The sequence below is a fragment of the Podarcis pityusensis genome (assembly GCF_964106645.2).
Source record: "Podarcis pityusensis genome assembly, chromosome: 6".
Taxonomy (NCBI): Eukaryota; Metazoa; Chordata; class Lepidosauria; order Squamata; family Lacertidae; genus Podarcis; species Podarcis pityusensis.
Window position 1 is genome coordinate 95268350 of NC_138030.1, and position 15671 is coordinate 95284020.

The 15671-nt window shown below is 43.9% G+C and overlaps 1 protein-coding gene across 4 annotated transcripts in view; it reads right to left on the reverse strand.

The window, feature by feature from the left end:
- Positions 1–2444: 2444 nt before the first annotated feature.
- RABGAP1L (RAB GTPase activating protein 1 like) overlaps positions 2445–15671 on the reverse strand; it is a 149870-nt gene continuing 136643 nt past the window's right edge. For all 4 annotated transcript variants that reach the window (XM_081012105.1, XM_081012108.1, XM_081012109.1 and 1 more), the window contains 6 exons: positions 13549–13659; positions 11341–11445; positions 9079–9162; positions 6822–6893; positions 5284–5481; positions 2445–3864 (listed from right to left, as the gene is read on the reverse strand). In XM_081012105.1, coding sequence (XP_080868231.1) covers positions 3709–3864; positions 5284–5481; positions 6822–6893; positions 9079–9162; positions 11341–11445; positions 13549–13659 — 726 coding nt within the window. In that variant the 3' untranslated portion in view covers positions 2445–3708. The remainder of the gene's footprint in view (positions 3865–5283; positions 5482–6821; positions 6894–9078; positions 9163–11340; positions 11446–13548; positions 13660–15671) is intronic.

Genomic DNA, 15671 nt, shown 5'->3' on the forward strand with positions numbered 1-15671 from the left:
GGACGCCCACAAGCAAGATCTGAGCACAAGAGCACGTTCTCCCCTCCTGTGACTTTCAGCAACACATTCAGAAGCATTGCTCTCTCCAGCTGTGGAGGCAGAGCATAGCCACAATGGCTACTAGCCATCAATAGCCTAATTCTCCATAAATTTGTCCAATCCTCTTTTAAAGCCATCCATGTTGGTGGCCATCACTGCCACCCACACGACTTAGATTGACAGAGGTTGAAACTGAAGGAGTGCTGTTTGACTGGGCAATAGTGTCCACCATTATTATATATATTTAACAACATCCAGTGTACCTTTGCCAATCTGGTGCTCTCCAGAGGTTTTGTACTAAAACATCCACTGAAACTCTTCCTGTTCTGGCTGGCAAAGACTTCTAGGTAATGTAAGGCATAATTTTGTACATAATCAGACTCCCAGTTTTAAATATATGTTTAGTAAAGGAAATGCAGGCTCTGGGGCTGCAAAACTGAACTGTAATGGTAGGGAGAATAAACCCACCCACAGTGGCTTAAAAATTTTTTTTTTCACCGGTTCCTTTCCATTTCAGCCTTCTGGAGTCTTATTTCTCCCCCATAGGTGGGAAAGTGTGCAGGGCAGAGGGGATTTTACTACAGAAATGCCAACCAAGAAAGGATTGATTTCACTCCCACCTACATTTCTTCCCAAATCTTCCCTCACATACAAATGTAAGGCTGTCATCGCTCAGCCCCCATTAGAGGATTTGAAGCATCTCATCACAATTCTTGATTTGCATGGGCTGGGGAAGAGAGCATAAGAGAAGGCAAGCTGAACAGCAGCAGAGGAAACTCAGAGCAGCAGTTATAAGGAGAAAAGTTTGTGGGGAGCCCTAAAACCTTATGATTAGCTGTCGCAAGGATTCAGAAAGGCAGTGTCTGTTATATATTCCCTGCTGTTACAGTCTTAATTGGTTTGGGAGATGGACCCTACAGGCAAATGAAAAGATTCTCAATGGCACAAGATCTGGTCCACTCCTCCTCCAAGTCCACTGGTTTTTAACACAGGTTCAGCCAGCTCATATTGTAAGAGCCAGCTGCTTCTTATGGTGTCAGGGTTTTAAGGTACAAAGAACATATTGGCATATGTGGTAGCGCTGTAACTATGTACACAAGTTCTGGAAGCTGGTTCTATATTGGCATTATTGTTGGCAAACAGGTCACCTTGGATGCAAAGTTGTGTTTTTCATCCATTTCTGATGGTGTCATCGCTGACCCTACTTCTCTGTATCTGTTGGTTACTGCTCATTTAGTGATCTCTCAAGGATGGAAGGAAACATCCTGTTACTCTCTGGATTTGTGGATTTAAAAGTCATGCTTATTGCCATTTCTGAAAAACTGACTCATAAAATCCTTGCTGCCAGAGGTCATGCAGACTCCTCAATTTCTTCTGCTTGGGACTGTTTCTACTAAATTTGAGTTTATTTGGCATTAATGATTATTTGATATGCTTTGTATAAATATGAACCTTATATTTCACTCTGGAATATATCTTATGCTACTGATTATTATTCTGTCATCTTGTTTTTAATTCCTCTTGCTCTTAAAATAATACAAGTTATTCAGGGAAGCAAACTTATTTGACAGAATGCCTGGTTTTAATAATTATTTTAACTGTGTTATGTATTTTTATTTTGTCTTAGGTATCTTTTTTTGGAACCACTTAAACTTCACAAATAAATAATATTCACTTGTATATAACCTCCCACAGTACATACTATTCATAAAAAACAACAACACAACCAGATGTGGTTGCTAACCACAGTATTAATATGTTTGGTTTGGCCCTCAGTTATCATGAGCAAGTCAAACTTTGCATTATAGTGTTGAAAACTCCTAATGGCAAATACTCCTAATGAAAACTCCTAATGGCAAAGCAATGACAAACCTAGACAGCATCTTAAAAAGTAGAGACATCACCTTGCCAACAAAGGTCCGTATAGTTAAAGCTATGGTTTTCCCAGTAGTGATGTATGGAAGTGAGAGCTGGACCATAAAGAAGGCTGATCGCCGAAGAATTGATGCTTTTGAATTATGGTGCTGGAGGAGACTCTTGAGAGTCCCATGGACTGCAAGAAGATCAAACCTCTCCATTCTTAAGGAAATCAGCCCTGAGTGCTCACTGGAAGGACAGATCATGAAGCTGAGGCTCCAATACTTTGGCCACCTCATGAGAAGAGAAGACTCCCTGGAAAAGACCCTGATGTTGGGAAAGATGGAGGGCACAAGGAGAAGGGGACGACGGAGGACGAGATGGTTGGACAGTGTTCTCAAAGCTACCAGTGTGAGTTTGACCAAACTGCGGGAGGCAGTGGAAGACAGGAGTGCCTGGCATGCTCTGGTCCAGGGGGTCACGAAGAGTCGGACACGACTAAACGACTAAACAACAACGGCAAATATGCCCAACAATGAAACACAAAGTGAGCATCATTAAACTTTATTGTAGAGAACTGACTGATAGGCTATTGCGTTAATTTGGATTAAAATCAGCACAGAACAATGTCCCAGGAACACTTTTCATAACATGGAAACCAAGTACATAACCAACTTCTTATCCAGTAGTGATGTTGGCCTGTGAGACATTATTATACACATTACACATAATAAAAAAAATATTTCCATCAATTTAAGCAATAGTATAATTCTCCATGAAATAAGCATTTCTATAAACATTTTATGTTAAATTCAAAAATGTAACAAATGTTTTTTTTTGCACTTTAGAAAGATATAAAACAAGTATGATTTCCAGACAGACACAGGAATCTTCTGAAAAATTTGTTCTGCCAGTCAAAGGTGAAGGTCACCTTTCATCAAAGCATTTTGGACACATTTTACCAGGACCAATAATGTCTTCTACACAAGCCCTGTGCAAAAGAGCAAAGGGTGCAATCCACTAGGAAGTTCACCTCTGCTAGCTTCGATTCATTTGGAAGGTGAGTGCTCCAAAGAGCTTTTGTGAGATGTGCCCCAAGTCTGCTGATTGGCAAAAGAGAACAGAGGTGTGGGAAAGAGCTATTTCCCTTATTTGCAATATACGGCATAAGTTACGGAATGCTTAAAGGCAGCATTAAAGTAGATGTGGTTTTATGCATGTTCTCGTTTAGTAGCTTTACAAGATTTTTTTTTTTTTAATTACTGTTGTTCCACTTGTTATAGATGTGGCCTGAGACTCAGGCCTTAAACAACAGGTGCATCTTGGCAGGGTGCAACAAGAGCTGTAAACCTTTGAACTGATCTACCAGGAAATGCTCTGGCATTATAATAAATGTGCTTTTTCTTCATTATTTTACCCTGCCCTCTCACTCTTCTCCCAAAGTGGGGGGAAACTGTCTTATAAATAATTATGAATATTTTTAAGCAACATATGGAACACATAGTTCTGAATTATTTGCTCCCCATACTTGAACTTCTAGGCATACAAAATAACATGTAAAATATGAAGGTACCAGGATGTGGCAAGGCAGCTGGGAACGAGTATTCCACATATAACAGGATTCTTTAAATAACTTCCCTTCGGAAAGGGCCACATCAGAACAAATAAAAGACACTGAAGGAATTGGTTTGCAGGCTGGCTCTCCTGCCTGTCTCCTGCTTCCCCCTTTGAACAGGTGCTATTGGGTGAATATCCAAGGGGTTTCAAGCTGCTTTGTCCATTGTGCTCTTGGTGCTTGGAATCCAGCTGGAACTATGTGCTGCCCTCTTTGGGTGACGACGACAGCTGAGCCTGCTGTAGTGGCTGTGTGCCAGTAGCTGTTTTGATAGAGTTCAGGGTTTTGCTAAACCAAGAGTTCTTGGCAGCTTGGATTTCACTCATAAGTGCTCCTCTCTGGTGTTCTAGCTCCTGTGAAATGAAAGCAGTCCGGTGCTGATCAAAGAACTATTCAGCAGGGCTTAGACATTTGAGTCATCTTTTGCTGAAATTAACCAGCTTAATAAAAATCCAAGTTTATGGATAATTTTCTATGTACAACTTCAGTGATAAACACAGCAACAACATATATCTGCTTACATTATATTACAATGTAATGTAAGGTGTATGGGGTGTTAGGGGAGAGGTAGTACCTCTGGTGAGGGACACATTGTGCTCCTTTGGGGTAGTTTGTCTCCCTTTGGTCCCCACCCTGCACTCAGCTCTCACCTGTGGCTCTGGAAGCTGTCAGCGTGTGACAGTGGTCACACCCTGGAAACAGCTTTGACTGGTCAGCTAAAGCAAGTGAAGCTGGCTGATGGGTCTTAAACCTAGGGACTTCCACTGCATGGAAAGAGGCTCTAGCAGATTGTGTGGACAAGACCAACAGTGGTTCAACGGTCAGGAAGGAGGTTTCTACATGTGCTGTAGAGGCAAGTGTGGCATCAACCTGGAAAGGTAGCCCATCTAGGAGAAGGAAAACTGATCCTAAAACTTCATTGGCTTGTGGGATATCTTTGGGAGAAGAAAAGGCTAAGGAGTAAACCGTACACAAATCCGGAGTGGAGTCTCTAAAACGGTTGGATGGTGCCTTCTACGCCTCCTTCTGATAACGCCTGCAGCCAAGCTTGTGCCAAACGTATCGCTGTTTTCCTTTGGACCATACCAGAGAGGCTGAGAGGGAGTTCTTGTTGTCTGGGCAGCCAGCGACCTCCATACACACTGCCCAGGCTTGCACCCTGGGGAGGTCACTTCAGTGCTGCTAATGTAGCGGTTTTACTTCACTTCCAGAAGTGCACTCCATTGTCTCTTGAGACAGGTGGATGCCAGCAACAATGTAATTGTGAGTTGTACGATTTTAATTTTTAAAAAGTTCAGTGTCAATCCTTTTAAAGATTATTATGAAAATCCTTCTCAACAGATTTGCAAGGAATAATTAAATTTTTAAAAACCTGGAACCCCTTCTCTTCTAATGAAGCAAAGACAAAGCAGCCCCCCCTGAAAATTAACAGAGGAATCCAAATGGGGACATGTACTGCTGTGGATTCCCCACAGCACCCCCAAAGCCCTGCCAGCAATTGACGGGCAGAATGGAAGGGGTGGTTTATTGCTCTGTGTCACTACACCAGAGGGATGAAGCAGTTTTGGATTCAATCACAAGATTCTCACCACAGGAGTCCCACCAAAGAATGCTTCATTGTCAATGAATATGTTTGCCTCAAAAACATGCTATCTGTCCCTCCAATACAGTTAGATGGGTAGAAAAGGTATAGTTCATTCTTTACCATACCAAGAGATGCAACAACAGCCTATTTTCAGCAATGCAGTACAACATGCATAGAATGACATTACCTGTATTTTGCATTTGGCTTCCACAAGTTGTAGTTTGGTCTGTGCCAGGTCCAGCTCCATCTCTCTCAGCTGCTTTTTAAGGGCATCTTTCTCATCATCTGTGTCTGTTCTTGGGCTCTCTCTTGGTACAGCAGGCACTTTCAATGTCCCCTCTTTACTGAATATTTCACTACAATGTTTGCAAGCCATCACCTTACCCTAAAATAGTCAAATCAGAGAGTCAGTTGATAGTTATGATATCAAAGAGGCTGCTCACTATGCTAGGGTGATGTTGTGAGTTGCAACTACAAAGTCGCTGGGCAGATATGTGGCTCTTCCTGGCCAAAAGGATACCAGAATTTCCTGAACTGAAGACAACATATTGTAAAAAGGTGTAACATCATCTGGGACCAGTTTGGCATGAAAATCTGAGACCTCAATACATTGTTGGTGCCAGAGACTGGCCATGTCCACTTTCAGAAACCTAAATCATATTCACACCACACACTGGGTGGTCTTCTGCTTGGGTGAATTTCTACTTGCTCAACGTTCTCCCACTCCAGGCACATTCTGTCTTAAAAATTTATCTGTGATCAGAACCCTTATTAAACAGACAAAGATTTCTAAGTTTATTCACAGAATGTACTTAGAAGCCCACTTCAGTCCTTAGTGCAAAATAGGTGAAGGTCTGAAGAGGTGCTGGATGTCTTTAAGACATTGGGAGCGGAGTACGTGTGTGTGTGCCCTGCCCACAAATAAAGCACTCCTGTGTTCAGGTGAGTGTGACAGAAATCATCAATGAATCTACCAAGGCCTCTTCCAGATATTTTTTAGGCAGGTCAGCCTTTCCACATTAGAACTTCTACACCTTTAACTGTCAGACAGAATAATTAAAGCAGACAAAACTTTTCACAGTACTCCAGGGCTTTGAAGAGCTGCACCTTTACCTAGGAAAGCGCACAGCTGTTAAAAAGGTACATCCCATGTGTAATATAAATATCTAATTAACTGCATATTCAACAGGCAGTCATTGATTATACTGTGTTGTGGCAATAGTTCCTGAATGGCACATCTCAGATCACAAAATGATCCATGCATTATTGTTTTTTTACAAAGAGTTACACTGTGATGTTAAAAGCCTTTTCAAAAGAGTTCTGCCGTCGTTGCCCTCTGCTGAAATGCCACCAAGGCAGTCTTTTTGCCAGACAGCCAACCTATAGACCAGGGGTCAGCAACCTTTTTCAGCCGTGGGCTGGTCCACCGTCCCTCAAACCATGTGGTGGGCTGGACTATATTCTGAAGGGGGGGAAAATGAACGCATTCCTTTGCCCCACAAATAACCCAAAGCTGCATTTTAAATAAAAGGACACATTCTACTCATGTAAAAACACGCTGATTCCTGGACCGTCCATGGGCTGGATTGAGAAAGTGATTGGGCCGCATCTGGCCCACGGGCCTTAGGTTGCCTACCCCTGCTATAGCCCTACAATTGTTAACAATAACACTACCTCAAAATACTATTTTGAAGTAGATGCATGCCAGATTCAGAGTATTCTCACCTTTAACACCTCAAGTTCCTCTTTATTGGCTGCCTGCTGCTTCTCCAGCCTGCTACTCAACTGAGAACAAATCTAGGAGGAGATAATTTTTAATAACATTTATTCTCAAGGAAAAAGAAAATTTAATATGTTTAACCAAGGTGTTGACATTTCATCTTCTTTTAGCATCTTGAAAGCCTTTACTCTGTTAAAGGTCAGTCGAAGTGATTAGGATACTAGAGTCACTTTCAGACTATCAGTATTTTTGGGGAGGGATTCAATCGCTTACCAGAAATTTAGGCTTGCACAGTTAAAATGGATTAAAGTTTTCTGTCACAATAGATCCACTTTCTAAAAAGAGGTGACTTTTTGCAGTTAAGAAAGTGACAGAGAAATTCACTCAAAGTTTGGGATAAACAATTGATTAATGGTGAGATGGAATGGGCAAGCAAATCAGGATGAAAGCTCATTGTTATATATGCTTCCCCTGCCCAACAAATCAGAATAGATATTCTGTAAAGACCAGGTGAGGATGAATGCTTAATGAACAGGTAGTGTGGGTGGGCCCTAGGTCCTAGGAGAACACAATCCAAATCCCCACTCAGCCCTGAAGTTCACTGGGTGATCTGGGGCCAGTCACTAGCTCTCAGTGAAACCCACCTCACAGGGCTAGGGTGAGAATAAAATAAGAGGAGAAGGGGAGACAATCAAGCAGGGACTCTGGCTGCAGGGGGCGCAAGGGCATTCAGCCCCTCAATATTTCAAGGTAGGGAGCTGAGCCCCCCAATATTGAGGGGGTCACCATCTCCCCCTGCCCCTGGGCGAGCACCAACATGCCGGGCAGGGGCAGGAGGTCACCCACCAACTGAACAGACCCACCGGCAATCCTGTGATGAGGGGGCGCCATCAGAGCTGAAAGCTCCAGTGCATGGTTCTGGAAGGCGAGCGCTCCTTCCTCAGACGGGAGGGAAGCTCCCCTGGGCCAGCCGGAGGCAACTCTGGGCAGCAAAGAGGCAGCCTTGCCAACTTGGACTGTCTACCGTTGGGCTTCCCCCATCGGAAGGGCCCGTATGAGGTCCGGCACCGACTCCTCAGCAGGAAAGCTTTGCAAGGGAGGGAGAGGGTGGCGGGGAGACTAGATCCTGTTGTGATCTTTCTGATCCATGGGCAAAAAAGAGGGGGAGACAGAGCGCAAAAGAGGGAGGATTCCCTGAAGCAACCGGTGCTGTTGTGGTTGGAAGGCGGCAGCATTTCAGGAGTGACTTCGGTTTGGGCACTCGAAAACTACCCACAAGTGTGTGTGTGTGTGTGTGTGTGTGTGTGTGCGAGAGAGAGAGAGAGAGAGAGAGGGAGAAAGGGAGAAAAGGCCAGGAGAATTGGCTGGGACTGGGTTAGGCTGAGTGTTGAGAGAGCTACGGAGCCTCCCCAACTATCCCCCCTCCTTCTTTTCTTTTGCCCATGGCTAGTCTGAATGTCTGATAAAAAGGTGGATTAGGAAGGGAGTTGAGAGGCACACCAACAGCTGCTGCCAATTTGAGTATTTTTGTGATTCACGTTTAAGAGGCTCAGGAATCGCTAGCTGCTGCTTTCTTTCAGCGCCGAGAACAGCTACAAGTGCAGCCCCTCGCTGCCTGCCTTCCCCCTCCTCGGAATAGCCAAGCAATGTGCATGCAAAGTGAGCCACAAGAGGCATCCTCAGGGTTCCTCTTCAGCCCAGGTGGGCATGCTGGGCAAATTTCCCCCTCCCTCCCACGCTCACCAGCACCTTCCAGGAAGGTGCTCTGGCCATCTTCAAAGTGACGCCCGCATGTCCTGGCAGGCCTGGCCAACGGAGGGAGGCGCATTGCGTGACCCCCCCCCCCAATGTTGGGCCCAACTCAGCGCACCTGCAATCAAATATGCTACTTTGACTTCTTTGGAAGAAAGATGGAATAGTAAATAAATAAATATAATAAAAGTCACTCCCTCACAGGTCATTGGTGAGCATTTGCAAGTCTGATTATTAGCTCTAGAAATTAGTATTGACAAACTCTCCTCTTAACATTTGGCACGACTTGACTGGCAGGAAATACAAGCTTGTTCCTGAATTGTGAAGTGGGTGGCCAGCTATTTAATTATAAGTATACATAGTTACTCTTCAGAAACTTACACATAGTGAAAGCAGAGATGAAAACATAGAATCATAGAATTGTAGAGTTGGATGGGACCCTGAGGATCATCTAGTCCAACCCCCTGCAATGCAGGAATCTCAACAAAAACATTTCTTAAAACCCATTACCTGTTTATACTCTGCAATAATGGCTGCTGTCTTCTTTATCTCAGATTCTGCCTTCTCTAGCTGTTTTCTGAAGATCTCTTTTAACTTTTAATACAGAAGGAGAGAAAACATATTATTATTAAAGTTTGAGGTATATCCCAGACACTTCATTAACTAATTACTTTCTGAAACATACCCTTTATCAACAATATTATATATTCTCAGTTCTCAGCTCTCAATCTTAACACTTTATAGCAACAATTATAACCATATCTACTCCAGAAATAAACTCTACTGAATCCCATGGGGTTTACTCCCAGGCTAGGATTGCACCCTTAATCCCTAAAGTCTAGGGTAAATGTTTCCTATAATTATTTGCTCTGGATTTTGAATCATTAGGAGTGTGTATCTGGTGCAATGTTTTCTCATCAAAGATGGTGGGAGAAAGTCAACCCTGTGCTAAGGAGATCACTCTCTTCTTCTGCCCCCGCATGCTGTTCCAGGGCTTCTCCTGCCCCAAGCATACATTAGATGTTATAACCTGAAGAATTCATGACACATATTAGGCAATCATTGGTCAAATATATTACATGCACAAGGATATTCACTTCACATGGATTAGTCACTATGGTGTAATTACCTTTTTCTATTGTTGCACTCAGTGGTAAAAGGTTGCATATCTGACACACCTTACTCTTTGAATGCATATTTATGTGTAGGGTTGCAACAGCAATTCTAAACAAATTATAGCCTTAGTTGTGTTCATTAATCCAGATGGAGCTCTCTTTTCCACACTTCCTTTTGTCCCACTGCTTTCTCCCAGGATAAACTGCTCTTTAGTGCTCAATTGGAGCAAAAGTCAATTTGGGCTTTTCCTGGGTTGCCATGTGTTCCACTCTATTGGTAAAGATCAGGTTTTCCCTTGGAAAGGAGCAGGGCAAGCAGAAAACCGCTTGGACCCATGCCTTCCAGGCATGGCGTAAGCGGAAGTGTGGACGAGCCCTTCATATCCTTTTCTGAACAATAGAAATTCCCATTTTTTGGCATACTTTAAATTAAGGAAGGGGGACCTGTAGTCTGGAAGAAAATATTGACCTATCAAGGTTTAAAATTGGGCAGTGAGGCCATTTTCCTCACACCACACCCCTGTCATCACTTTGATGGGCAGGGTGACATCAGCTTTTGGGTGGGGTGTGTATGTGTTTCAACTGGCTGCGCATATAGGGAAGAGGTATGCACAGCCAAATCTGCAGGATTTAAACTCCCACATTCTCTGATGATTGGGGCGGGGTGTTAAATCCTGATCAGGCTCCTACAGAGAGAAGCACTCCAGTTTCCACATCAGGTTATGAATAGAGCTGGCTGCTGCTTCACTGGCAAGTTCTCTGCAAAACAGATCCCTCTCCCCCACTCGCAGGTCAGCTTTGGCAGGTGGGCAAATTCATCCACCATTAAGATACCAGACAGTTGGCAGGTGGATGGCCCCACCTACCTGTCAGTATTGGCCTGCTGGGGAGGGGTCTAATACACCAGTGTGAAACCTCCATTCATCCGCTGGGTAATTCACATGAAGTTCTCTGATCAAAGCATTGGAAACATGCACATGGTTGACCCAACACATTTGGTGCCCAAGGAGAAAATTCCAAACGGTGCACTAATTAACATGAGGGACAATTTGCTTGGAAATTATTGGAGTGGCTCCAGGAGAACTTCCCAGGGAATTGCCTACCAAGGACCAGATGTTGCCTCCTGCTCTGCCATTATTAATGGTGCCCAACATCAGCACAAGGGCTAAACTTGTTCCCACTGTTGCTAGTGGAGGTTGAAATGCAATCACCTTTGGTAAGGCAATTTTTGTCTGGACCGTGGCAGGGAGATTCCCTGAAGCTATTTATTATGAACACAACTACATCCTGTGTATTATTATTATTATTATTATTATTATTATTATTATTATTATTTTCCTGGAGTAGTCCCTGCCCCTCACAACCTAACCTGCCCCACAGAGTTGTTGTGAGGATTAAATGAGCGGGGAGAACTATGTATGCCACCTTGAGCAACCTGGAGAAAAAGGTAGGATATAATGCAATCAATCAAACCATGCATTTTACATCGAGCTTCTAACAGGTCTCTCATGGTCAGGCTGTGAAGTGTGAAAGTGCCAGTGATTGTTCACGGGATCTTTAGTCGATGTTCTCTATTTTGCCCTTTTGATACACCGTGTTTAAGCATTCTGCATATAGGTTAGTTGCCTCCTCTGCTGATCACTGAAACTATTCTTACCTGGGCTGTTTCTTCTTCCTGTTTCCTCTTCTCCTCTTCAGTCTCCACTAGTTTTTGTTTGGTCAAAAGCAGCTCCTTGTTCAAAACATCTGCTTTGTCTTCAGCCTGAGAATTCAAAGAAGGTCCCAGTTACACAACACTGGCTCTTAAACAATAACAACACAATTTATCTGAGCCTCTATGTGGAGCTACCATTATCAATGGAATGTGCACTCCCCCGAAGATGTGTGAATATCTGCATGGAGGTGTGTGCTTGTTTGTGTTTATGTATATACGTATGGACTTGTCATCTCTCTTGGCACTTTGAAGATAAATGCTTACAACATTATGATAGAATGTACAGTGGTGCCCCGCAAGACGAATGCCTCGCAAGACGGAAAACCCGCTAGACGAAAGGGTTTTCCGTTTTTGAGTTGCTTCGCAGGACGAATTTCCCTATGGGCTTGCTTCGCAAGACGAAAATGTCTTGTGAGTCTAGAGATTTTTTTTTCGCTTCCCCCCCCCCTTTATCTAATCTGCTAAGCCTTTAATAGCCTTTAATAGCCTTTTAGCAGCTAATCCCCTAAGCCTTTAAGCCTTTAATAGCCGCTAAACCGCTAATAGCGCTAATCCGTTAAGCCGCTAATAGGGTTGCTTCGCAAGACGAAAAAACCGCTAGACGAAGACTCTCGCGGAACGGATTAATTTCGTCTTGCGAGGCACCACTGTATATCCAAATACTGGGTCCAGAGAATTAGCCTCCCACATCTCTCTTTACAATGAAATCTACACATGGGTAGTCATTTGATCTTTCATTTAAGTTAATTAAACATGCAGGAGGCTATTGGAAAGAGCAGCGTTGCATCCTTTGCTGGTGCCCGAGGCACATATGCAGGCACCGGGCGGGAGCAGGGACAGGGGGTGAGGCGCAGAGGGTGAAGAAAGCCTGCTGCGCCAGCCCTGCCATCACTGCTGCTGCTGCCAGGTGGGCGCAGGACAATGAGGGTTCACAGGACCACGCTGTGCTACCTGCCCACTTGGCGGGCACATCCTCCCAACACTGACCAGGCGAGGGGACATGGCAGCAAGGCCAGGCCAGGCTCCGGGGCCAAGAGGCCCCCGGTGGAAGGTAGGGTGGAACAGGGATCCCTGCAAGGGGGTTTCTGGTTCGCATCCCCTCAAAATCATGCGTTTGGGGCTATGGCCCCCCGGCCCTGCCCACACTACACCCCTGATTGGAAAAGCTCCTATTGGGTGAAACATTTACTTTTCTAATATCCATCTCTCAGAGACGTTTATTATAGAATGGGTTCCTCAACCTCCAGATGTTTTTGGCCTACAACTCCCATGATCCCTAGCTAGCAGGACCAGTGGTCAGGGATGCTGGGAATTGTAATCGCAAAACATCTGGAGGGCCGAGGTTGAGGAAGCCTGGTTTATACCTTCTTTTATCCAGGCACCTGTCTTCTCCTGGGCTTAGCCCAAACGTGGCATGTCTTAAGTATATGGTAAGCCGTTTCTCTGAAAGTGGGGGAATGATTGGCCTTCATGAACTCAGGGGTGCATAACCTTTTTCACCCTGAGGACCACATTCCCTCATGGGCCATGTGGGAGCTCAATGGTAAGCATGGCCAGAAGGACTCATTTATCTCTGCAACCCAATGACATAGTTCTTTTGGTACCTCAAAAATATAAAATGAGAAAATACTATGCATTAAAAATACAAAAGAACTGTTGCAGCATAAACATTTCCCAGCACCACATACAAAAGTTGTATGCACCACATACAAAAGTTCCAATTTTAAGATTCCATAGTTTAAAACGGAGACTAAAAAGGTCTTCACCTGGCAATGAAAAGACCACAAAGAAGGTGCCAGGTAAGACTCTCTGGGGAGGTTATTCCACAGCTTGAGTGCCATCACCAAGGCCTAGCAACCACTAAAATCACATGGTGAAAGAACTTGAAGATGGACCTCTGAAGAGGATCTTAAGGTTTGGGTAGTTATATACAGAAGGTGTGGATCTTGCAGGTAACCTTGTCCCAAGCCATTTAGGGTTTTAAAGGTTTAGGCCAGCATTTTTGGAACGCTAAATACCATTCACAAACATGAACCACCCACCCATAATAATAATAATAATGTTTGTAATTCTACTCTCCAATTGCAAACCTAAGACTGTGATTTCTCTAATTTCGGCTTATACCTGCCTGCTGATGAAGGCTTTTCTCACCTGGTCCAAGTCATTCCGTAGAGCAATTTTGCTTGTTACAAGTTCATGGGCAAGGTCATCGTTCTCTTGCTCAAGCCGCATGCTGGCTTCCTGAAGCCTGCGGTTCTCCCTCTGCAGAAAGAGAGGAACCACCGAAACAGGAAGTTAACTCTTGCCAATACTGAAGAAGACACAGAGTAGCCGTGCAAGCCATTTGAGCGGAAGAAAGGAAGTTTAGAAAGTGCTACTAATCTGAGTCCATAAATAAAGATATGTTGTTCACAAACATACTACGGAAGGTTTGGTTTGAACCTAAGACTTGGTACAACAGGGAAGGATTAAGTTCCACTAATCATGTTCACCTTATTCAGCATGCAGCCCCTTGTCCTGTGATGATTAGCATGTGAAGCAAAGTGATTTTGCCTTTTTAAAAGCCTACAACCACAGTGTCATTCCTTGTCTCTTGAACTTAAATAACTATGCAGAATAAGAGGGAGCACTAAAGGGACTAAAGTGGAACTAGACAAAGTTTAAAACCCTCTTTAAAACTACAAAAACGCCCAAATAGCAGAAGAGCAATAAAACTAAAAATTCATTAAGTGCTGTCATAATAAATATTAAAGTTTTAAAAGCCTGGACTTTTCCATTTGGTTCTCATTCTCCTCAACAAATTTGATGAACACACAACTTGCAGATTGTGAAAGAAGCAAGGAGAAAGTAAATTCCTTTGGTATGCAATTGTCATAAAGCAGAAGTAATACTGTACAGGTAAGATAAGATTGCTGCTTTAAGGGCAACAGTGAAGCAGTTGCAAACTCTTCTCATGCAAAGCCTGCTGAGGAGACAAGAAAAGCATCGCTGCTAATGTTCTGTTGTGAGGAATATCCTGAATCAGGTGGTGTCCAGAATCACTCACATGTGTTCTAGGGATCATGAAGGCACTTGTGGTAAACATAGAGAAGAATTCACTAAGTCATGCCCCTGGACACAAAAGTGTGCTCTGTATTTTTCCATAGCTTTCTTCCTGAACAAGACCATATTAGAATGTTGAACCCAAATAGCCTGTACCGAAGTATTTTTTGTTGCATACAAAATGTAGGAACAGTATGACATCACTCGCAATTTATGAATGGACTGCTTACAGGTGCAGACTCTGTATGGATAAATGCAGTAACATTTGGAATGAGTTTATACAAAAAGCTGTAGGCTATTACTATTTACATAAGCACTAGGACAATAACATTATACCACTTTAGACAAGAACGTATGGGAACATCATATATATTTTTCTTTTTTTTGCAAATTTTTGCTTTTATATGTATCTTTGATGTTGTTTTTCTCCCTCTCATTTTTCCTTTTTTTCCTGTATCACTTTAATTCCTTTAATTGAAATCACCTTAATAAAGTATTAATATTTTTAAAAATGTAGGATCATCCTGTTACTGGATCTGATGAAGATGTGGAGATAAGGCATCTGACAAATCCACTAATTACAAAAAGTCATCTTTCAAGAGAGCTGTCATGATGGATCTGAGAGACTTCATCATAAAATGCTTCTGGTGGGAAGAGAAACTTGTTGAGCCACTTTAAGTCCCAAATAGCTCTGAAATTTCCAACCCTTTGTGGCACCCAGAAAGAAACAGACTCCAGATCTCTCGACCAGGGGTCAGCAAAAAATTTTTAGCCGTGGGCTGCTCCACTGTCCCTCAGACCTTGTGGCGGGCCAGAGAATGGCACTGGGGGGGGGGGGCTGGAAGAAGAGGCGAGGTTGGTTAGTAGCCCTCCTCCCCACGCTTCCCTTCCCAGGGGCTGCCGCCGCTGCCACTGCTGCTTCTCGTAGGTAGACAGAGCAAGCTTGTCTGCTCCGCTCCCTGGCCCACAGGAGCACCAGGGCGACAGCGGCGGCAGCAGAGGGAAGATGAGCGGTGTGAAAGGGCAGGCTCCGGAGAGGGGCTGCTTAAAATGGTGCTCAGCCAGCTCAGCCCAGCCCCCTTCCTCCTCTAGGCAGGGCAGGGAGAATCCAGGAGGAGGGAGGCGTCGCCGTGGTGTGTGTGAGGGAAAGGAGAAAAAATGGAATAGCGCAGGGAGAAAAATGGCGCAGCCCGAACAAACAGAATCCCCACACTGATCCACAAGCCAAATCC